This window comes from Meles meles, chromosome 15 (genome assembly GCF_922984935.1).
Source record: "Meles meles chromosome 15, mMelMel3.1 paternal haplotype, whole genome shotgun sequence".
NCBI lineage: Eukaryota > Metazoa > Chordata > Mammalia > Carnivora > Mustelidae > Meles > Meles meles.
This window is the reverse complement of record NC_060080.1, coordinates 50935261-50958660: the sequence shown is the minus strand read 5'-3', so window position 1 is coordinate 50958660 and position 23400 is coordinate 50935261. Positions and strand designations below refer to the sequence as shown.

The window sequence follows — 23400 nt, the reverse complement described above, 5'->3', positions numbered from 1 at the left end:
TCATGTATTTTTCACTATTGTCTATTTCATTTCATTTCATTTCTTTCTTTCTTTCTTCCTTCCTTTCTTCCTTCCCTAAGATTTTTATTTATTTATTTAGAGAGAGCATGCACAAGCAGGGGGAATGGCAGGCAGAGGGAGAAGTAGGTTCCCTGCTAAGAAAAGAGCCCCATGTGGGACTTGATCCCAGCATCCTGCAGACCATGACCTGAGCCAAAGCCAGATACTTAACCGACTGAGCCACCCAAACGTCCCTATTTCATTTATTTCTATTTTAGTTTTATTTTCTTACTTCTGTTTGCTTTGGGTTTTGGGTTCTCTTTTTTAGTTAAAGGTGCGTGGGTAGGCTGTTGATTGAGATCTTTGTTCTGTTTGTAATGTACGCATTTGTAGCTATAAATTTCCCTCTCAGTACTGCTTTAGCTGCAATCCATAATTTTGGTATGTAGTATTTTTGTTCTCATCTCAAAATATTTGAAAATTCTCTTTGAGTTCTTTTTTTTTTTTTTTTTGATCCATTGGTTATTTAAGAGTCTGTTGCTTAATTTCCACCCATTTGTGAATTTATTCAATTTGCTTTTGTTACCAATTTCTGCCTTTATTCCATTTTATTTGGAGAATAAACTTTTCATTTTTTTTTTTTAAGATTTTTATTTATTTGACAGAGACAGAGAGAGAGGGAACACAAGCAGGGGGAGTGGGGGAGGGAGGAGCAGGCTTCCCCCTGAGTAGGGAGCCCGACATGGGACTTGATCCCAGGGCTCTGGGATCACAACCTGAGTTGAAGGCAGACACCCAACTGACTGAGCCACCCAGGTGCCCATGTTTTCAATTATTTAAAAATTTTGAAGCTTGTTTTATGGCCCAGCATTATGGTCTGTCCTGGAGAATGTTCCATGGGGGCTGGAGAGGAATGTGTACTCTGCAGCTATGGAGGGAAATGTTCTATTATATTTGTACATCTGTTGTGTTTATGGTGGCATTCACATTTTATTTTCCCATGTAGGTCTTTTGTCAAGGTGGCTATCCTTTTTTTAAAGTAGACTTCTTGGGAGCAGGTTTTTTTTTTTTTTTAATAGAAAAACTAAGCAGAAAGTACTCTCCCTCCCCATTTTCCTGTTATTAACATCTTGCACTAGTCTGTCACATTTGTTACAGTTAGTAAGTCAGTATTGATATATTATTTTTAATTAAAGTCCATAGTTTATGTTAGGGTTCACTTTTGGTATATTCTATGGGTTTGACAAATGTATAATGCCATGTATCCACTATTACAGTATCATACAATGCAGTTGCACTGCTCTAAAAATTCACCCTTCTCTCCCTTCCTCTGAAACCCTGGTAAACCACTGATATTTTTACTGTCTCCATAGTTTTTGCCTTTTCCAGAAAATCGTGTAGTTAGGATCATACGATCTGTAGCCTTTTTCAGAATGACTTCTTTCACTTAGCAATATGCATCTAAGTTTCTTCCATGTCTTTTTACATGGAAGATTTTTGATAGCTCATTTCTTTTTTTCTTGACTTTTTTTTATTGTGGTAAAATATACATAAAATTTACCATTTTAACAATTTTTAAGTGGCATTACACGTTTGTTGTGTAACCACCACCATCATCCATCTCCAGAACTTTTTTATCTTTCCAAACTGAAATTTTAACATCTCTGCCATATCTGAGTCTGGTTCTGAAGCTTGCTCTGTCCCATCAAACTGTTTTGTCTTTTAGTATGCCTTTTAATTTTTTTGTTCAAAGTCAGATATTTATTAAATGAATGTGATATGAAAGAAACTGAAGTAAATAGGCCTTTAGTGTGAAGTTTTGTATGTATCTGGCTATAGGTAAGATTGTATTTACTTTTTGCTGTAGCTTTATGCCAGGGGCTAAAATTTCCTCTGGTGACCTTGTTTTTGTCTCCTCTGTTATATTTGGGTTTCTCTAAGGATTTATTCTTAAATAAGGTCTGAGATGTGCTTTTAGTTATATTCCCCTATTATTATCAGGAGCCCTATTGATGCAATATGGTGTGTGTGGGAGAGGTGGGGGGGACAGGGGGAGTGTTCTCTAGTTCTATTATTAAGTATTAGTCTTTCCTCTGGGCTGTGATTTTCCCTGGGGTTTTCACTGTCTTCTCTTAAGTGAGACAGAAAGGCAAAAAGGGGGCTGGAGTTGGATATTTCTTTATGCTCATGTTGAAGGCCAGAGCAAGCTGGAGTTGGTTATTTCCCTTCCCCTAGGTCTCTCAGTCTCTGGTAAAGCCCAAGTAGGTTAAACTCTGGTAAAATAGTTTCTTTTGAGGGCAGGTTTTACTAAGAACAGAATGCTCAGGTATATTTCAAAATGTCTACTTTTCCCCTCCCCCTGCCAGAAGCAGAAGATTTTTCTCTCATCTGTAGGAAATTGGTACAGATCGTGGAGGTAAAACTCATGGGTGTGGTAGTCTGTCTAAGACTGATATTCCTTTTTTTTTTTTTTTTTTTTTTTTAAAACCTCAGGGTTGTACCCTGAGCTTCTAGCAAGTTGTCAATTGCAGCTTAGATTTTCCTGCTGTAGTACTGGTTTCCATCGTGGTATCTGCTCCTTGGATTTGGCTCCAATAAACAGTAATTTTCTATATCTGCTTGTCTGTTTCCCCAGTCTTTGGGACTGGTTGCCCTTCATTTCATTTCTCTAATGGATGTAAGAAGAGTTGTTGGTTTTCAATTTGCTCAGCCTTATTGTTGTCCTTGTTGTTGTTAATGGGAGTGATGACTTCCTAACCTGTTGCATGCTGGACCAGGACTCTTGTTTTTGTTATTTTTGTAACAGACACCATTGTTTAGATTTAGATTTAGATTTAGAAAATTTGAGCAGAAAAACTGAGCAGGCTGTACAAGCATACCTTGGAAATATTGCAGATTTGGTTCCAGACCATTACAATAAAGTGAATATTGGAATAAAGCAAGTGAAAAGAATTTTTTGTTTGCTGAGTGCACGTAAAAGTTATATTTACATTATAATATAGTCTGTTACGTGTGCAATAGCATTATGTCTAAACCAACAATGTGTACACCTTAATTAAATACTTTATTGCTAAAAAATGCTGACCATCATCTGAACTTCTAGCAAGTTGTAATCTTTGTGGTAGAGAGTCTTGCCATGATGTTGGTAACTGCTGACTGATCAGGGGTGGTGGCTGCTGAAGGCTGGTATGCGTGTGGCCATTTCTTAAAATAAGACAATGAAGTTTGTGACATTGATTGCTGGTTTCATGAATGATTTTTCTGTAGCATGTGATGCTATTTGAAGCATTTTACCCACAGTAGAACTTTTTTTTTAAAAGATTTATTTATTTATTTTGAGAGAGGGGGAAAGAGAGAAGGGGGGGAGGGGCAGAAGGAAAGTGGGAGAGGGAACCTCAAGTAGATTGCCTGCTGAGTGCAGAGCCCAATGCGGAGTTCCATCTCATGACCCTGAGACCATGACCTGAGCCTAAATCAAGAGTTGAGTGTTTAACCAACTGAACCACTAGAATTTCTTTACAAAACTAAAGTCAGTCCTCTCAAACCCTGCCACTGCCTCTCAAACCCTTGCCATTACAAGGTTAAGTAATATTTTAAGTCCTTTGTTGTCATTCCAACAGTCTTCACAGCATCTTCACCAAGAGTAGATTCCATCTCAAGAATTTTCTTTTCCTGTGCATAAGAATCAACTCCTATCCATGATAGTTTTATCATGAGATTGTAGCAATTTGGTCACATCTTAAGGCTCTACTTCTAATTCTGGTTCTTTCAGTATTTACATCACATCTGCAGTTACTTCTTCCACTGGTCTTAACCTGTCACAGTCATGCATGAGGGTTGGAATCAGCTTCTTTCAAACTCCTGTTAAAGTTGATAATTTGACCTCTTCCCATGAATCATGAATGTTTTTAATGTCATCTGGAATGATGAATCCTTTCTAGAAGGCTTTCAATTTAGTTTTCTCAGATCCATCAGAGGAATCTCTGTCTATGACAGCTATAGTCTTACTAAATGTATTTCTTTAATAATAAGACTTGAAGGTCCAAATGATTCCTTGATCCACGGGCTGCAGAATGGATGTTGTGCTAGAAGGCATGAAAACACCGTTGGTCTTACTGTAGATCTTCATCAAGGGTCTTGGGTGAGCACGTGCGATGTCAGTGAGTGGTAATGTTTTGAAAGAAATATATATATATATATTTTGCTGAGCAGTAGGTGTCAACAGTGGGCTTCAAATATTTATTAAACCATGTTGTAAACAGATGCACTATCATCCAGGCTTTGTATTTCCACTTATAGAGTCCAGGCAGAGTAGACTTAGCATAATTCTTGAAGGCTCTAGGATTTTCAGAATGATAAATGAGCATCAGCGTCAACTTGAAGTCAACAGCTGCATTAGTCCCTAACAAGAGTCAGCCTGTCCTTTAAAACTTTGAAGCCAGGTGTTGATTTCTTTCTAGCCATGAGAGTCCTAGACAGCATCTTTTTCCAACATAAAGCTGTTTTGTCTACATTGAAAATTTACTGTTTAGTGTGGCTACCTTCATTAATTATCTTAGCTAGGTCTTCTGGATAATTTGCTGCACCTTCTGCATAAGAATTTGCTGCTTCACCTTACACGTTTGTTATGGAGATGGCTTTTCCCCTTTAATCTCATGAGCCATCCTCTGCTAGTCTCACTTTTCTGCAGCATCCTCACCACTCTCAGCCTTCATACAATTGAAGAGTTAAGGCCTTGTGCTGGATTAGGCTTTGGTTTAAGGAAATGCTAGATTGTATGCTAAGAGTATGTTTAGTTTTGTAAGATACTGTCAAACTGTCTTCCAAAGTGACTGTACCATTTTGCATTCCATTCATCATTCAGTAATGAATGAGAGTTCCTGTTACTCTGTATTCTGAGCAGCAATTTGGTGTTGCCAGCGTTTGGGATTTTGACCATTCTAGTAGGTGTGTAGTGATGATCTCATTGGTTTAATTTGCAATTCCCTAATGATAATACGATGTGGAGCATCTTCTCATGTTCTTGTTTTCCGGATGTATATCTCTTTTGTTCACATCTATTGACCATTTTCTAATTGGGTTGTTTGTTTTTGTATCGTTGAATTTTAAGGGTTATGTATTTTGGTTTATAGTTCTTTATCAGATGTGTCTTTTACCAATATTGTTTCCCAGTCTGTGGCTTGTCTTTTCATTCTTTTGACATTGTCTTTCACAGAACAAAAGTTTTTAATTTTAATGAGTCTGATTTCTTTCAAGGATTGTAGTTTGGTGTTGTACCTAAAAATTCATCATCATATCCAAAGTCATCTAGGTTTTCTTCTATATTATCATCTACGAGTTTTATAGTTTTTATAATTTGCCAGTTTGCATTTACATCTATGATTGATTTTGAGTTAAATTTTGTGAAGCATGTCAAAGCATGCAGATTTTGTTTGTGGATGTCTAATTGTTTCAGCACCATTTGTTAAAAAGACTCTCTTTGCTCCATTATATTGCCTTTTGTTCCTGTGTCAAATATTAGTTGACTGTATTTATCTGGGTCTATTTTGGACTTTATTATGTTATGGTGATCTATTTTTGTGTTCTTTTGCCAATACTCTCTGTCTTGATGGCTGTAGCTTTATATTGAGTCATGAAGTCAGGTAGTATCAAGTCTCCCACTTTGTCTTTAATTTTGTGAGGCTGTTCTGGGTCTTCCTTATGAACTCTAAAATTACTTTATCAATACCTGCAACATAATTTGCTTAGAATTTTGATTGTGATTGGAATTGTGTTGAGTCTATACATCATGTTGGGAGGAATTGACATATTGACAATATTGAGTCTTCCAAACCATGGACGTGGTAATTAGTTCCTCTTTGATTTCTTTCATCAGAGTCTTTGCCTCATATAGATTTTGTACATATTTGGTTACATTTATACCTGAGTGTTTTAATTTGGGGGGTGCTAATGTCAGTGGTATTGTTTTTTAAATTTCAGATTCCAATTGTTCATTGCTGGCATATAGGAAAGTGATTGACTTGCTCTGTTTTTTTAATGTCCAAGAATCATTCGTAGAATATCTGTCTCTTTGAAAATGGAGTACTGAAGTCTAATTATTGTTGAATTGTCCATTTCTCCCTCCATTTCTTCCAGTTTTTCCTTTCAGTTTTTACTGGGGGCTCTGGTGTTAGTTGCATATGGACTTTTTTTTTAAGATTTTATTTATTTATTTGACAGACAGAGATCACAAGTAGGCAGAGAGGCAGGCAGAGAGAGGAAGGGAAGCAGGCTCCCTGCTGAGCAGAGAGCTGGATGCAGGGCTCCATCCCAGGACCTGACCTGAGCCGAAGGCAGAGGCTTTAACCCACTGAGTCACCCAAGCGCCCCTGAAAGTATAGTTTGTAACTGCATTTTTATTAGCAGGAGTGTTTTTTATTGTTGTTGTTTTCTCTTTTGATGTACCCTTCACTACCTGGTGTTTTTGTGGTTGTCTTTACTTTGCCCCTGTGGCTCCTTTTTTAAAAAGAGGTCTTATAGTGAAGCTTTGGGTTTTTATTTTCCAGGGATATTGGAGAAAATCTTAGGAATCTGTCCCTGAACCAGTGGGTGATTTGACCTAGCTTATTTTTGTTTGAATGCCTTGGATCTTTTCCATTTCCATTGCTTTTCAGCCTTGAGCTGTAGTCACAGCTTTTACTGCTTCTTTTCACAGTTGAGGGACCCCTGCTCTCACCCTTGATCTCACAAAATAGCCTGATGTTTGTTCCCACAGTCCCCACCATGAGTCGATTTTAGTCCCTACTATTAGGGTTCATTTCTTAGGTGTCTCAAATAGTAAGATTTTAAAGTTAGTAACTTGCTTGTTTCTGCTTGCTTCTTTTACTTCTAGGGGTAAAGGAGGTTAAAGAACTGCCATGGTTTATTGGAAAGTATGTTGAGTTCTAACTGGATAACCTTAAGACTATTTTTTTATTTTTATATCTTTAAGGATTTGTTCATTTGGTTTGGAGAGAGAGAGAGAGAGCGTGCGTGAGCGTGCATGCATGAGGGCAGTGGGGAGGGGCAGAGAGAGAGAGGGAGGTAGAATTGCAAGCGGACTTTGTGCTAAGCATAGAGACTGACACTGGACTAGATATTAGGACCCCGAGGTTATGACCTGAGGTGAAATGAAGAGTCGGTGACCAGCTGAGTCACCCAGGTGCTCCTGTTCTTTATTTTTAAGTTAAGGTAGTAATTTGGACAATGATTGTGGAGTTGAAATGTTTTATATATATATATATTTGAAAATGCCTTAGAAACTGAGAAGTACAAGCTAAAGTTTAGATTTTATTATTATTTAATAACAATGATTGTGTCACTACTCTATTTAAATCTGCTTTTGATTTTCAGGTTGTTCCATTGACCTGTCGTGTATGGCAACAGCCACTATATCAAGGCAATAGTAGGACACAGATTTCTAATAATTCTGTGGTCTCTGTGGAAAAAACAGCTCAGTGGAAGTCTAAGGCTGATCAGGTGTGTCTTGCAAACTATTTTTCTCTTTATAAGCAGCATGAGAAATTCTGATTTAGCTGTTAAGAATAGTAAGAGGTGAATTATTTTAATATTCATTTTTCTAATAGATATTTAACAATTTTAATTATGTAGACTAGCGATTTCAGTTTCTTTTTTATCTCAGGACTCATTTACATTCTTCATAAGTATTTTAAGCATCTTTTGTTCATAAGGATTATCTATATTGATATTTAACTTACTAGAAATTAAAACATTTAAAAATATTTTAAAAATAGTAAACCCATTATATATTAGCATAAATAATATATTTTAAAAATGAAAAATAACTTTATTTTTAAAGATTATTTATTTATTTATTTATTTTTAAAGATTATTTATTTGACACACAGAGAGAGATCACAAGTAGGCAGAGAGGCAGGCAGAGAGAGAGGGGGAACAGGCTCCCTGCTGAGCAGAGAGCCAGAGACAGGGCTCAATCCCAGGACTGTGAGGTCATGACCTGAGCTGAAGGCAGAGGCTTAACCCACTGAGCCACCCAGGCGCCCTGAAAAATAACTATTTTCCAAGACAAAAAAATTATTTGAAAGAGTGGCATTGTTTTACATTTTTGCATATCTCTTTAATAACAGGCGCAATAAAAGATGGTGTATTAGACAGGATTCTCTAGAAAAACAAAACTGATAGAAGACTTATACATACATACATGTATATACACGCACACATAAAATAAGGAATTTGCTCTTGTGATGGCTGAGAATTCTAAGATCTGCAACCAGGATATTGAGGAGAGCTGATAGTATGAACTAATCTAGAGTATAGTCATAAATTTAGAAGAGATGGAAAACTAGGGAACAGATGGGAAAGAAGCTTACGTATGTTTGTTGGAGGAAAAAAATGCAACCTTATTCGTAGTGGTTAAATATTTAAGGTTGATTATCTAATAACTTGGTTATCAGATTTCTTCTGGTACTTTCCGTTTCCTCTAAATTGCAGTGATTATCCATTTGATGCAAGATATGGAGGAAGGAGATTTGCTATCATCAGGGGACAAAAAGGGGTTAAAAGAAACCTTGACTGGAAAGTGCATAGGATTCTGGGACCATTAAATGAAAGGGGAATTGCCGTAGATTGAATTGTGTGCCCCAGAATTTGTCGAAGTCCTAATCCCCAGTATTTTAGAAGGTGTCCTTGTTTGAAAATAGGGTGATTGCAAATATAACTTAGAGCATACTGAAGTATGGTAGGCCCTTAATCCAATATAACTGATATCCATATAAGAGAGGAGAACAGCATGTGTAAGAGACACACACAGGAAGAAGTCAGCCTTGTGAAGGCAGAGGCAGAAATTGTAGATACACTGTCCCAGGCCAAAGGATGCCTGGGGCTATCTGAGGGAAGAGGTAAAGAAGGAGCCTCCCTGGAGGCTTTGGGTGGAGCTGGCCCTGCCAGCACCCTGATTCCAGACTTCTAGCCTCCACACCTCTAGCCTGTGAGAAAATAAATTTCCGTTGTTTTGAACCCCCCAATTTGTGTAACTAGGAAATGAATATAGGGAGATATCCCAAAATAGTTTCTGTTTTTGTTTGATTGCCTTGTGGTCTTTCTGTAACCTGAGGACATATTTATGGTAGAGCATGGTCCAAAAATAGATGTCTTCCCTTTTTGTCCCTGTCTTAGGATACTATATGCCATGGATAGATCCTGTAGCTCTTTATTTCTGCCTTTATGCCTGGGTTCCTCCGCCTAGCAGGAGCATTATGCCATTTTTTTTTACTCCCTTTCCTCTTTTCTCCTTCGTGTTATCCTGTTCGTTCATCTTTGTTGCTGTTATCTGAGTTTATCTGAGTTACCTCTCTTTATTCATTGGAAACTATAGCTTTTGCTGCCCTGTTCTCAGTTTCTTTCACTTCAGCTTACATTACCCATGTAGTGCCTAAAGCTCCTGGATCTTTGATTTAACCTTTACAGATCTTTTCCTCTACTTCTCCTCTCAAGCTCTGCCCCTACTATCTTATTATCTGATGATCAGAGTCTAGACCATGTCACCTCCAGCAACTGAGTACAAATGTCTTATCCGCTCTTCCCCTTCAGCTGCTATTTGGTTTAATATTCTGCTCCTTGTTAAATGAAATTTTCAGGATTTTTTTCTCTCCGTTTCCTGCTATGTTAACCTTATTGATGTATAATTTAAATACAGCAATCCTCTTCTAGGTATACAGTTTGATGAGCTTTGGTAGATATTTAGTCATATAACCACTACCACATTTGAGATATACGAGATTGTCATGACCCCGGAAAAGTTCCCTTGTCCCTCGATATATAGTCAGTCATGTCCCCATCCTTAGTCCTTGGCAACCACTGATCTGATTTCTGTCCCTATAGTTTTGTCCTTTCAGAATTGAAGTGTATAGGTTTTTGAGTCTGGCTTCTTTCACTTAGCACATGCTTTTGAGATTTATCCATACTGTATGAATTAATAGTTTGTTCTTTTTAATTTTTTATTGCTGAGTAGTATTCCATACAGGTGGAATTTGTAGTATTCCATACAGGTGGAATTGCCAAAACCATTTTTGGCAGACAAATGGTTTCATTCTCTTGGTAAATACTTAGAAATGAGATTGCTGTCTGATAAAGTAATTGTATGTTTAATGTTATGAGAACGTACTAAACTGTTTTAGTGGCTGTACTGATTTGCCTTCTCCCATAATATATGAGAGTTCTAGTTGATTTATATCCTTGCCAGCTCTTGGTATTGCCAGTAGTTTTGTTCTAAAATTTTTAACCATTTTTTACATAGGTGTATTATGGTGTTTCATTGTGGTTTTAGTATGTATTTTGCTAATGACTAATGATAATATACATCTCTTTGTGTGCTTATTTGCCACCTATGTTTCTTCTTTGATGTAGGGTCTTTAAAAATCTTTCCCCCATTTTTAGTGGTTTGTTTATTCCATTTGTTGAGTTTGGAAGTTCTTTATAAATTCTGGATGCAAGTCCTATATCAAATGTGTATTTTGTAAGTTTTTCTTTGAATTCTATGTATCAGGATGCCTGGGTGGCTCAGTTGGTTAAGTGTCTGTCTGCCTTAAGCTCAGGTCATGATCCCAGGGTGCTGAGATTGAATCCTGAATTGGGCTCCCTGCTCAGTGGGATGTCTGCTTCTCCCTCCACCACTCCCCTGCTGTGCTCTCTCAGTCTCTCTCTGTCTCTCTCTGACAAATAAATAAATAAAATCTTTTTTTTTTTTTTTAAAGATTTTATTTATTTGAGAGAGAGACAGTGAGAGAGAACATGAGAGGGGAGAAAGTCAGAGGGAGAAGCAGACTCTCCAAGAAGCAGGGAGTACAATGTGGGACTCAATCCCAGAACTCTGAGATCATGACCTGAGCTGAAGGCAGTCGCTTAACCAACTGAGCCACCCAGGCGCCCAATAAAATCTTTTTTAAAAAACCCACATAAAAAATGAATTCTATGCTTCTTTTGAATAGCAGAAGCTTTGATTTTGATGAAGTTGTTGTATAGATTTGGGGTTTTTTAAGTGGTTTGTATTGTTGTGTTCTGGGAAAATTTTTTCCTAATCCTGTGTCATAAAGATTTTGTTCTATATATTTTTCTAGAACAAGGTTTCTTAACCTTGGCCTTTTTGACATTTTGGGCTAGATAGTTCCTTATTGGGTGGAGCTGTCCTGTATGTTATAGTGTTTAGCAGCATTCTTGACCTTTCCCCACTAGATATCAGTAGTATTCCCCCGTGTTGTAACTGTGAAGCATGTCTCCAAATTTTGCCGAATGTCCTGTGGTTGAGGGAAGAGGGAGTGTCAAAATTTTACCCAGTTGTGAACCCCTGTTTCTGAAGTTTTATAGTTCTAGATTTTACATTTATTATATATGATCCATTTTAGTTGGTTTTTGTATATGATGTGAAGTAAGGGTCCAGCTTTATTTTTTTACATATGAGTATTTAATTGTCATTACAACACCATTTGCTGAAAATACTATAATTTTTGTCTAATGCTTCCTTGTCATCTTTATAAAAAACAAATTGACTGTATATGTGTTGGTCTATTTCTGGACTCTGTTCCATTGATTTATATGTCTGTCATGCTAATTCCACATTCTTAATTATTATACTGTCCTGAAATCAGGTAGTGTCAGTTCTCCCACTTTGTTCCTCTTTTGAAAAATGGTTTTGTTTATGTTAGATTCTTATAATTTCTGTATAAATTTAGGATCAGCTTCTGTATTAAAAAAGCCTGATGGGATTTTGATTAAGATTGCCTTGAAGGGCGCCTGGGTGGCTCAGTGGGTTAAGCCTCTGCCTCTGGCTCAGGTCATGATCACAGGGTCCTGGGATTGTGCCCGGCATTGGACTCTCTGCTCAGCAGGGAGCCTGCTTCCTCCTCTCTGCCTGCCTCTCTGCCTACTTTTGATCTCTCTCTCTCTGTCAAATAAATAAATAAAATCTTAAAAAAAAAAATCATTGCTTTGAGTTATACATCAGTTTGGAGAGAATTGACATCTTAATAATAGTTGAGTTCTCTGATCCGCAAACACAACAGTTCTTTCAGTTTCATTTAGGTGTTTAATTTTTTTTGTCAGTGTTTTGTTGTCTTCAGTGTACCAAACATAATATGTGTTTGTGTTAGACTGACTTTTTTTTTTTAAACATTGCTTTTATTAAGGTGTAATTAATCTTACTGATGTTTTTAAAAATTTGTTTCCTATTGATTACGAGTGTATGGAAATATAAATGACTGTATAATGAACTTGTATCCTGTGACCTTGCTAATCACATTTACTGGTTTTAGTGGTAGACTTCTGTAGATTATTTTTAGGACCCCCCACCCCTTGTTTTTAGAAAGGGAGAGAGAGTGGAGAGGGGCAATCGGAGAGAGAGAGAGAGAGAGAGAGAATGAATCCCAGGCAGGCTCCACACCCAGCACAGAGCCTGTGGAGCTCACTCACATGACCCTGAGATCATGACTTGAGCTGAAATCTAGAGTCAGACGCTTCATCAACAGAGCAACCCAGGTGCCTCTAGGACTTTCTAAGTAGACAGTTGTATCAACTGTATTTTTTTTCCTTTTTAATATATGTACCTTATATCACTGGTTAAGATCTATTTATTATTTTACTTAATCTGCTTTGTGTTCTGACCTCAACTCTGTGTAAGCAAGTTTTGCTAACATTTGTATAGCTGAATACAGTGAGCACTTTTCTGTGCTCATTTTAGCTACAGTAAATAGCATTTGACACTGTTAACCATTGCATAACTTCCTAAAATGATTTCCTTTCTTAGTTTCTACTAGGTTTCTTTCTACTCTTCTGCTATTCTCTCTCAGTTTCCTTTGCTGTTTTATCTTCTCCCTGTTAAACTTTGAAATCAAAGGTTGCAAGCTGTGGGCCTTGAATAATGGTTAAATGTGGGTTTCAGAAAAAAAAATTTTTTTTTGGCACACTGTTTTTAAAGTTTTGAGATAGAACACTTTAAAATATTTTATTTATTTATTATTTGTCAGAGAGAGAGAGAAAGAGAGAGCGAGCGCACAAGCAGGCAGAGTGGCAGGCAGAGTCAGAGAGAGAAGCAGACTCCCTGCTGAGCAAGGAGCCTGATGTGGGACTTGATTCCAGGACTCTGAGATCACGACCTGAGTTGGAAGGCAGCGGCTTAACCCACTGAGCCACCCAGGTGTCCTGAAATAGAACACTTTAAAGTGTGTATGCAGTGCATATTCGGTCACAGGTCCCAACACTCTAATTTCAGGCAGATTTACTCATTTCTCTTACTTCCCTGGCCCTGTTCACATTTGAGTTTTGACTTCTGCTTGAAGTGTTGGGATGTTTTAGTTCTCATCTGGATCTAGGGGCTTAAATATATATGTATACTTAAAAATCCCAAATTTATATCTCTAATCTTTATTTCTCCCTCAAAATGTGTTTATGTCAAAAACATTAGAGATTCGAGGGCTTTTTTTTTATTGGTTAAAAAGGTGTAACACAAGTAACCACTGTATGATAGAAACAGCAACATAATATACAGAAACTTGTGACCAGCACCAGATGTTATATGTAAGGGTTAAATCACTAAACTGTACACCTGAAACTAATGTTCATTGAGATTTAAGTAAAAACTAAAACAAAGAAAAGAAAAAAAGATAAGAAAAAAAAACAAGATATGCAGAAAGAAAAGGAATGTTGAACAGGGGTGTTTCACAATTTTATTTTATGATGGGAAATTATAAATATGTTTGCTTGGGGAGAAGAATGATTTAGTAGAGAGGGCAAATGGATGAAAGCAGGAGCATAGTATAGGAAGGCAGTTGTTGAAAAGAATGGAATAAGATGAGGAGGCGTTTGGAGGTACAGAGATTTTTTTTAAAGTCACAAGATGAAAATGGGATTTAGATCTGGTGATAGGAAGATAAGGAAGTTCCATCTCCCGCTCTTCACTTAATTGAAGTACGAGATGAGGTCATCAGCTGATATCCAAGATCTATAAAGAACTCCGCAAACTCAACACCCAAAAAATAGATAATCATGTCAGAAAATGGGCAGAAGACATGAACAGACACTTTTCCAAAGAAGAGATACGAATGGCTAACATATACATGAAAAAATGTACATCATCACTAGCCATCAGGGAAATTCAAATCAAAATCACATTGAGATACTACCTAACACCAGTTACAATGGCCAGAATTAATAGGACAGGAAACAACAAGTGTTGGAGAGAATGTGGAGAAGGGGGAACCCTTTTACACTGTTGGTGGGAATGCAGGTTGATGCAGCCACTTTGGAGAACAGTGTGGAGATTCCTTAAGGAATTAAAAATAGAGCTTCCCTATAACCCTGCAATTGCACTACTGGGCATTTACCCCAAAGATACAGATGTAGTGAAAAGAAGGGCCATCTGTACCCCAATGTTCACAGCAGCAATGGCCATGGTCGCCAAACTGTGGGAAGAGCCAAGATGCCCTTTGACAGACGAATGGATAAAGAAGATGTGGTCCATATATACAGTGGAGTATTATGCCTCTATCAGAAAGGATGAATATCCAACTTTTATATCAACATGAATGGGACTGGAGGAGATTATGCTGAGTGAAATAAGTCAAGCAGAGAGAGTCGATTATCATATGGTTTCACTTACTTGTGGAACATAAGGAATAACACGGAGGACATTAGGAGAAGGAAAGGAAAAGTGAATTGGGGTAAATTGGAGGGGGAAATGAAGCATGAGAGACTGTGGACTCTGAGAAACAAACTGAGGGTTTTGGAGGGGTGGGGGTTAGGTGAGCCTGGTGGTGGGTATTAAGGAGGGCATGGATTGCATGGAGCACTGGGTGTGGTACATAAACAGTGAATCTTGGAACACAAAAAAAAATGAAGGAGAGTTCAGTAGTTCTGAGGAGAGAAAAATGTAGTCATTTCAGCAAGTCAATTCAGCAGGAAAATACAGTAGGATTTCTAGGCAATTCTGAGTGCCCTTGAGGTGTAAGGTCATTAATTTTTTTTAAAAGATCCTCCCAGTCTTTTTTTTTTTTTTTTTTTCTTTTTTAAAGATTTTATGTATTCGTTTGACACAGAGAGAATGACAGGGAGAGAGGGAACACAAGCAGGGGGAGTGTGAGTGGAAAAAGCGGCTTCCTGATGAGGAGGGAGCTGCTGTGGGGCTTGATCCCAGGACCCTGGGATCCAAGGTAGAAGCTTAACGAATGAGCCACACAGGGATCCCTAATATCATCAATTTAAGGGAAAAACCATTTGGGTTTGTGCTTTACTCAGCAGTGCGCTGCTGCTTTGTTCAGATAAGGTTCGACTAGAGAACTGAGCTTTTACTAGGCAAATAGGATAATGGGAGAAAAGTACATGAAAATTAAAGATGTTTGCAAGGCAGTGGTTATAAGGATGACTCTGAACTCTCAGAGTGGTAAAGAGGGAAATACAGGAAAAGAAAGGAATTATGAGAAGTATAAATGTAATAGGATAATTATCTTAATGAGGTTAAAGAATTACTGAAGTTGAGCTAGAGTAGAGTGCTCTGACTAGGCCAGAGGATGGACAGGAGAGCCAACAGATACCTGTTTCTTTGGAGTGAGGAATAAACTGTGGGACCAGGCTCAAACCCTGCTTGAGGTGACTGAGAAGAGTTGGGGACTAGAGATTTTTTGGTAGAGTCACACAATGACTGGAATTCTCCTGCTTTTAAACACTTCTTTGGCTCACTGTGCTCTATAGAATGGAGTACTCTCAAAAGAAAAAATTTAAAATTAATCACCTTTTATTTCCAAGTATTGAATACACGATTTTGATGTTCTGGGTTAGACTAATTTATCCAGCATAGCAGGGATTGAGATATTCTGGAATGTCAAAGGTCTATTGTTCTATAATCCCGGAAGCTGTAGATGAGTAGTGTTAATATTTTAGAATATTACTCTCCATTGCTTTTTTTCCCTGTATATATTCATATAACTGATAGTAAACAGTGGATAGTTGTGTATTTTTTTTTCTTAACTTACTAAAAGAACATGTAATTAGTGAATTTTAGGTAATGGTAATTTTAACTAATAACTTCAAAAATGAAAGTGTTATTTGAGAAAATCATTCTGTATTATAATACATTGTTTTATAGATTTTGGGTTATTTGAGAATAAAAAATTTATACTCTCAAGAAAACATTTGAAAAAATAAAAAAATTAAAAAAAGAAAAAAGAAATAGAATAAAGAAAAAAAAAGAAAACATTTGAATTGGTTAAGAAAGAAAAGTTCAGGGGCACCTGGGTGGCTCAGTGGGTTAAAGGCTCTGCCTTCAGCTCAGGTCATGATCCCAGGGTTCTGGGATCGAGCCCTGCATCCGGCTCTCTGCTCAGCGGGGAGCCTGCTTCCCACCCACCCCCACCCCACCTGCCTCTCTGCCTACTTGTGATCTCTGTCAAATAAATAAATAAAATCTTAAAAAAAAATTAAAAAAAAAGTTTAGTAATAGACTTGCTTACAAACAATGAAAATCAATAGGATGGGGGGCCTGGGTGGCTCAGTTGGTTAATCGTCTGCCTTCGGCTCAAGTCATGGTCTTGGTCTTGGGATCAAGCCCCACGTTGGGCATTATGTGCAGTGTGGAGTCTGCTTCTCCTTTTCCCTCTCCCCTTCCCCCTGCTCATGCTCATTCTCTATGTCTGTCTCAAATAAATAAATAAAATCTTAAAAAATATATAGGACAAGTTTACGGAATAAGGTTAGAAAACAAAGCAAGGCATTTGGAAATCCTGATCAATCTTAAGAATAGGTATGAGTGAAAATGTTAGAGTGCTAGCAAATATGATTAAAATCTGATCTACCATTGCCAAGTAAGAAATGTACTAGAAAGAAATTTAGTACATTATCAGACTTAATTGGGAAAAAAGATACTGTATTATAGTTTGATCAAATATAGAGTTCATTCCTAATCAAATTAATTAAATATGAAAATAAAAGTGTACTTTCATAGCATGGTAGGAAGAATATCTTTATTAACCAATACCAAATTTATTTATTTATTATTATTATTTTTAAAGATTTTATTTATTTATTTATTTATTTATTTGACAGACAGAGATCACAAGCAGACAGAGAGAGAGGAGGAAGCAGGTTCCCTGCTGAGCAGAGAGCCCCATGGGGACTCCATCCCAGGACCCTGTGATCATGACCTGAGCCAGAGGCAGAGGCTTAACCTACTGAGCCACCCAGGCGCCCCACCAATACCAAATTTAAAAGAACAATGCCGATAAAGTTGTTAACCATTTGTCTTTTTAAAAATTTAAATTCAATTAGCCAACATATAGAACCTCATTAATTTCAGATAGTCTTTAATTCAACATTGGTACTTAGTGTGGTCTTTGGATTGGTGCCAATCCATGAATTGGTTGTTTTAGGTCTATCAAGAGATAAGTGCAAGAATATGGAAGTAGTTAGAAACTTTTATAAATTTGACAGTAATTTTGGTTTTTAGAACTAAAAATTGGACATTTGGCCTTCTGTTTTATATTTTCGGCTTATATATCTTTTAAATTTAATTTTCTAATTCAGTTGTGTAATCAAATTGTAGGATTTCATGTAGAACCAAATGTATTGTTAAAGTGAAGAGAGCTATTAAAGAATAACAGAAATGCTAGTGATATAACACATTAAAAGATGGGTAGTGATGGGAAGAGCTCTGAAATGTAGTTAATATTGTGAAAAACATACAGAAAGAACAGTTTTACTTTCTCCAAAAACACTACGATGAGAATGTTATCATACAGAAGCCAAATGCTACATGAGTGAATGGATCTTTATATCTAAATATTATGTATATGGTAACTCGGTTAATGACTTAGCATATTTTCCTTCAAAATTATTGTTTTAGAGAACAGAATGTTGGCATTATCTTCCTCAAGAGATGGACTCTTCCCACACCTTGGATATAACCCAGACCAGGTTTAATATGAGAGAGGAAGGGACCGAAGTGACAGACCTCACCTCTGTGGAGGAAGGTATATTGACCCAACCAGAAAATCAAGGAAAGGAACCCAAGAGAGGTCTCTTATGTTCGCCGCTGCTAGGTAATGCCTCTTTATTTTTAACTAATATTAATAACATATTTATAAAACACTTTTGGGGGACATTAGGTCTTGCATCTAAATCTTTTTCTTTCTTTTAGGTTATTTATTTTAGAGAGTGTGCAAGCAAGTAGGTGGTGGGGAGAAGTAGAGGGAGAGGGAGAGAGAATCTGAAGCAGACTCTGCAGAGATTACAGAGTCTAAGTCGAGGCTCGATCTCTCCACTGCAAGATCATGAGCTGAGCTGAAACCGAGTCAGATGCTTAACTGACTGAGCCACCTAGGCACCCCTAAATCCTTTCATGAATTGAGGAGCTCTGTAGAGCCATCCTCAAAGGTATTAGCTTAATTCTGATTTTCTACACTGACCAGCTGGTCTAGTTATGTGTACCTGCCCTTCATTACGTCCTATTGCTCACAGAAGGTAGAAAGGTGATAACTTCCTCTCTAGTGGGTATACCTCCTTGGCCTTGAGTTTGTGGATTTTTCCTTGGGGTAAACTATATATTATCCTTGACAATGTCTCTTGCAATGGAACCTCCATGATCCTTAAAAACAAAACAAATGCTTACAAGCTTGCTTCATTAGATTCTTTTTTTTTAGATTTTTAAAAATTATTTTTATTAACATATAATGTATTATTTGCCCCAGGGGTACAGGTCTATGAATCGTAAGGCTTACACACTTCACAGGACTCACCATAGCACATACCCTCCCCAATGTCCATAACCCAACCATCCTCTCCATACCTCCCTCCCCCCAGCAACCCTCAGTTTGTTTTGTGAGATTAAGAGTCTCTTATGGTTTGTCTCCCTCCTGATCCCGTCTTGTTTCATTTTTTCCTTCCCTACTTCCCAACACCCCCCCACTCTGCCTCTCAAATTCCTCATATCAGGAATTTATTAGGAATTATCAGGAATGGTAATTGTCTTTCTCTGATTGACTTATTTCGCTCTGCATAATACCCTCTAGTTCTGTGTTGTTGGTAATGGCAAGATTTCATTTCTTTTGATGGCTGCATAGTATTCCATTGTATTATATATCCCACTTCTTCTTTATTCATTGCTTCATTAGATTCTTAGAATTAGTTAAGTCATATGTTCTTCTCAGTTTTCAGACCCTAAAAGTGAGATAAAGAGGTTAAATGACTAGTCTGAAGTAGATCTTACTGGTTTCCTCTGCTTAATATGGTACTGATTAATTAGTTCTTTACAAAAGGTAAACTTGAAGTGCCTTTCAGATTATCAGGGTAGGAGATAGAATTGTGTTATTACTACTTTGAATCTTGTGGATATAGAAGAATGCTTAACCAGTATGGTGATTTCAGTTTTTTATGCCTAAATGATAATATTATTTTGTTCTTTTTGTTTTATTCAGGTTTTCTCCCCCCCCCCCAAAAAAAAACGCTTCTCGGCCTTTTGGCTAAGATCAAGTGTAGAATTAGCCTTGACAGTGGAATGAGATTTAACCATGATGTTATCTTGTCAGTGTTTTGTAGAGGAGCGCCAATAGGAGTTAATTCAACAAGTTTCTTTTTCTTTTTTCTTTTTTTTTTTTTTAAGATTTTATTTATTTATTTGATAGAGCGCACAAGTAGGCAGAGCGGCAGACAGAGGGAGAGGGGGAAGCAGGTTCCCAGGACCCTGGGATCACGACCTGAGCTGAAGACAGTTGCTTAACTGACTGAATCACCCAGGTGTCCCACAAGTTTTTTTCAAACATAAGCCAAGGTTATCCAGATCAGAATATGGGCACCAGTGTATTTTATGATGTAGATCATCAGAGTCCATTTTAGTTTCACATTTTAAGAAAGATGTTGACAGTGGAGCTCCTTGGTGGCTCAGGCAGTTGAGCTCCTGACTCTTGGTTTTGGCTCTGGTCCTGGGATCCGGCTTCACGCTTAGCTTGGAGACTGTTTGGGATTCTCTGCCTCTCCCTCTGCCCCTCCCCACCTCACATACTCTCTTTTTCTCTCTTTAAAATAAATAAATGAATTAAAAAAATTTTTTTAAAGAAAGATACCGACAGCACAGCAGTTCCTTTTTGAGAGGAAATGAGTATGACAGTAGATGAAAGAGAAGACTGTTATGATCAGATGTTTGAGGGGCTGTCAAGCTAAAGAGGAAGGAGTTTACCTTTCATTTATTCACTCATTTGCTTAACAAATATCTAAGTGCTTATAGTGTGTTTGATGCTAGGGATATATAGATGAAAGCTACTTCTACTCTTGGGAAGACTAGTAAACAAAAAAATAACAGTACCGTGGGGTTGGTATTATAATGATCTGATGCAAGGATCTGATTTTGTACTGGCCATGAGCTAAGAATAGTTTTTGGATTTTTAAATGATTGTAAAAAACAAAAAAAGAAGTATATGTGATAGAAACCATATGTGATCCACAAAGTGTGAAATATTTATTAGTTGGCCTTTTAAAAAATGTTTGCTGATTCTTAGTCTAGGGGTTAAAATGAGAATACATAGCTTATAGGGAGGCTGTTTTCAATTTGATATAAGAAAGAACTCTTCTAACAGCCATTTAATAGTACAAAGACCATGTAACAACAGAAAATGTGAGGTTTACATCACTGCAAAATGTCAAGCAAAATTCTCTAACAGAATTTCAACATTGGGTCGGAGATTATGCCATGTGGCTTCTAAAATGTTTTCTAGTTAAGGTTTTAGAACTACAGCTTCTCATTTACTTTAGATAAATAGAATGTTTTTAATTATTAGAGCAGATCCCTGGATCTGATATATCGCTAGAAGAAATTTCATCATTGCTGTTTTGTTATGTATGTATACAGTCATTGGGGGGTGTATCGGCCTCACCACTGGCAGATGTCATGATGATGACTGGTGCCAGAACAGTTAGATATTTCAAAAAATAGAGGTCTAAGCCATCAGCAGTTATCTAAATGTGAGGAAATGTGGGATCTTTGTTAAAAACCTTTATGATTTTTAGAGGAATGAGAGACTTCTCTGTTATGAAGGTTTAAGACTGAGTTTGTAAGCCAAGGTCAAAGAGGAATCATATTGGTAGTCAAGGTTATCATTCTCATCCTGCTTCATTTTTAATAAATTAATTTTTAATAAATAATTCTGTTTTGAGTGACTAAGTGTAGCAAGTACTTTGGTAGGCCCTCCAGATACAGCTGTGAATAAAGTGGATGTGGAGTTGACTGTCTAGGTGAGAAGCAGTCAGACCAAAAATTAAAACAATGTATGACAGTTATGATAGGGAAGGTGTTGTCATGCAGAATTATAAGCATTCTGAAATCAAGAAAGTGTACCATGGCAATGGTATCACATTCATAGTGAAAGAACGTTTAGTTCTAGCAAATATCACCTATCCAGTTAAATTAATCTTAGAATATTGATGGTTTTATAGTTTTATTTCTATTAAAATTTTGTTTTTGTTTTATAGTTATATAAATGGTATAAATAATAAGGAGTTTATACCTAGTTTGTATGTATTTAGGCACATATAATAAGAATTGTTTAAGTTGACATTCAGGAATCCACAAGAATAATTTTTCCTTTAAATCAGCAGTTCTCCAACTTTTTGGAAAACAGGACTCCTTTACATATTTTTTTTTTTTAAAGATTTTATTTATTTATTTGACAGAGAGAGAGATCACAAGTAGGCAGAGAGGCAGGCAGAGAGGCAGGCAGAGAGAGAGGAGGAAGCAGGCTCCCCGCGGAGCAGAGAGCCCGATGCGGGGCTCGATCCCAGGATCCTGAGATCATGACCTGAGCCGAAGGCAGTGGCTTAATCCACTGAGCCACCCAGGCGCCTCTCCTTTACATATTTTAAAATTACCAAGGACTTCAAGGAGCTTTTGTTTATGTGGGTTGTTGATATTTCCCATTTTAGAAATTAAAACTTAGAAATTTTTTTTTTTTAAAGATTTTATTTATTTACCTGACAGAGAGGCAGGCAGAGAAAGAGGAGTAAGCAGGCTCCCTGCTGAGCAAAGAGCCGGATGCGGGGCTTGATCCCAGGACCCTGGGATCATGACGGGAGCCGAAGGCAGAGGCTTTAACCTAAACACTGAGCCACCCAGGTGCCCCTAAAACTTAGAAATTTCTAAAATATTTATTAACTCATAAAAAATAACAACTCCATTGCATGTTAACATAAATTACATTTTTTTAAGAAAAATAACTATTTTCCAGAACAAAAATATTTAAAAGAGTGCCATTGTTTTATTTAAGAAAAAAAAAAAAATCTCTGTAATGTTTGACCTCATAGAGGAGAGGTAGATTTTGATAATCTGCTTTTGCATTCAGTATGTTGCTGTATCTCAGATGATGTAGCTTCTGGAAAATTCTATCATACCTTTGTGAGGGAATGAGAGTGAATAAGGCAAATGATATCTTAATATTATTTTGAATATAATTTTGACTCTAGGTACCTCCTGAGAATGTCTTAGGGATGCCCAGGAACCTATGGACTACAGTTTGATTTAAGGAAAGAAACACTCATAGTGGTTAAGAGCACTCGCTAAGAAATTAGAGTGTTTAAGTTCAGTTCTCATTCTGACACTTTAGCTATTTGAATGTGGGCAAATTCATATTTCTTAAATTTTATAATTATGTTTCCTCAGCTGTGAGATGGGCATAATAATACCTATCCTTCAGGGTTATCTTTGAAATTTTGTACTTTAAGTGCTGTTATGTTATCATTCAGAAGCTTTTAGAAACTTCCAGATGGCTACGTATTTAGGTTCTTTAAAGTATTCCATGAGTAAGCTAAGCAATTAACTTTCAGCATTCCCAACATTTTTATGCTTGAAACTTTGCAGTCATACAAGACAACTTTGCTTCCCCTGATTTGCCTTTGCTGACATGTATGACACAAGATCAAGAGTTTGGGTCTGATTCCTTATTTCAACAAAGTGAACTAGATTTTGCACCTCTGAGGTAGGATGATTTATTTTTTTATTTGCATGTGAACTTCCTACTTTTTCTTGTTCTAAGTTGTTGCTAATATTAATGACTTCAGGCTAAGGTGAGACTTTGGAGTGGGGGTTAGATATTTTCAGCACACCCTTGGAAGGTACAAGGCCCTAAGTTAAGACATGATGCACATTAATTTGGTATAGTAGTACATGTGTAAAAATGAGCCAGACAACTTTAGTTTATTTAAAAATGGTTTTTAATGTATTTTAACATTTCAGGCATAATTTTTTATTTTAAAATTTTTATTATTGTAGTATAGTTGACATACAGTGTTAGTTTTGGGCGCACAATGTAGTGTTTTGACAGTTCTGTTCATTCAGCTGTGCTAACCATGACATATGTTGTACACCTGAAACTAATATAA

The 23400-nt window shown here is 37.0% G+C and overlaps 1 protein-coding gene across 2 annotated transcripts in view; it reads left to right on the top strand.

Moving 5' to 3' along the window:
- ALMS1 (ALMS1 centrosome and basal body associated protein) overlaps window positions 1-23400 on the top strand; it is a 195129-nt gene that overhangs the window by 5645 nt on the left and 166084 nt on the right. For both annotated transcript variants that reach the window (XM_045979270.1, XM_045979269.1), the window contains exons 2-4: window positions 7372-7497; window positions 17882-18077; window positions 22880-22997. In XM_045979270.1, the coding sequence (XP_045835226.1) occupies window positions 7372-7497; window positions 17882-18077; window positions 22880-22997 (440 nt within the window). The remainder of the gene's footprint in view (window positions 1-7371; window positions 7498-17881; window positions 18078-22879; window positions 22998-23400) is intronic.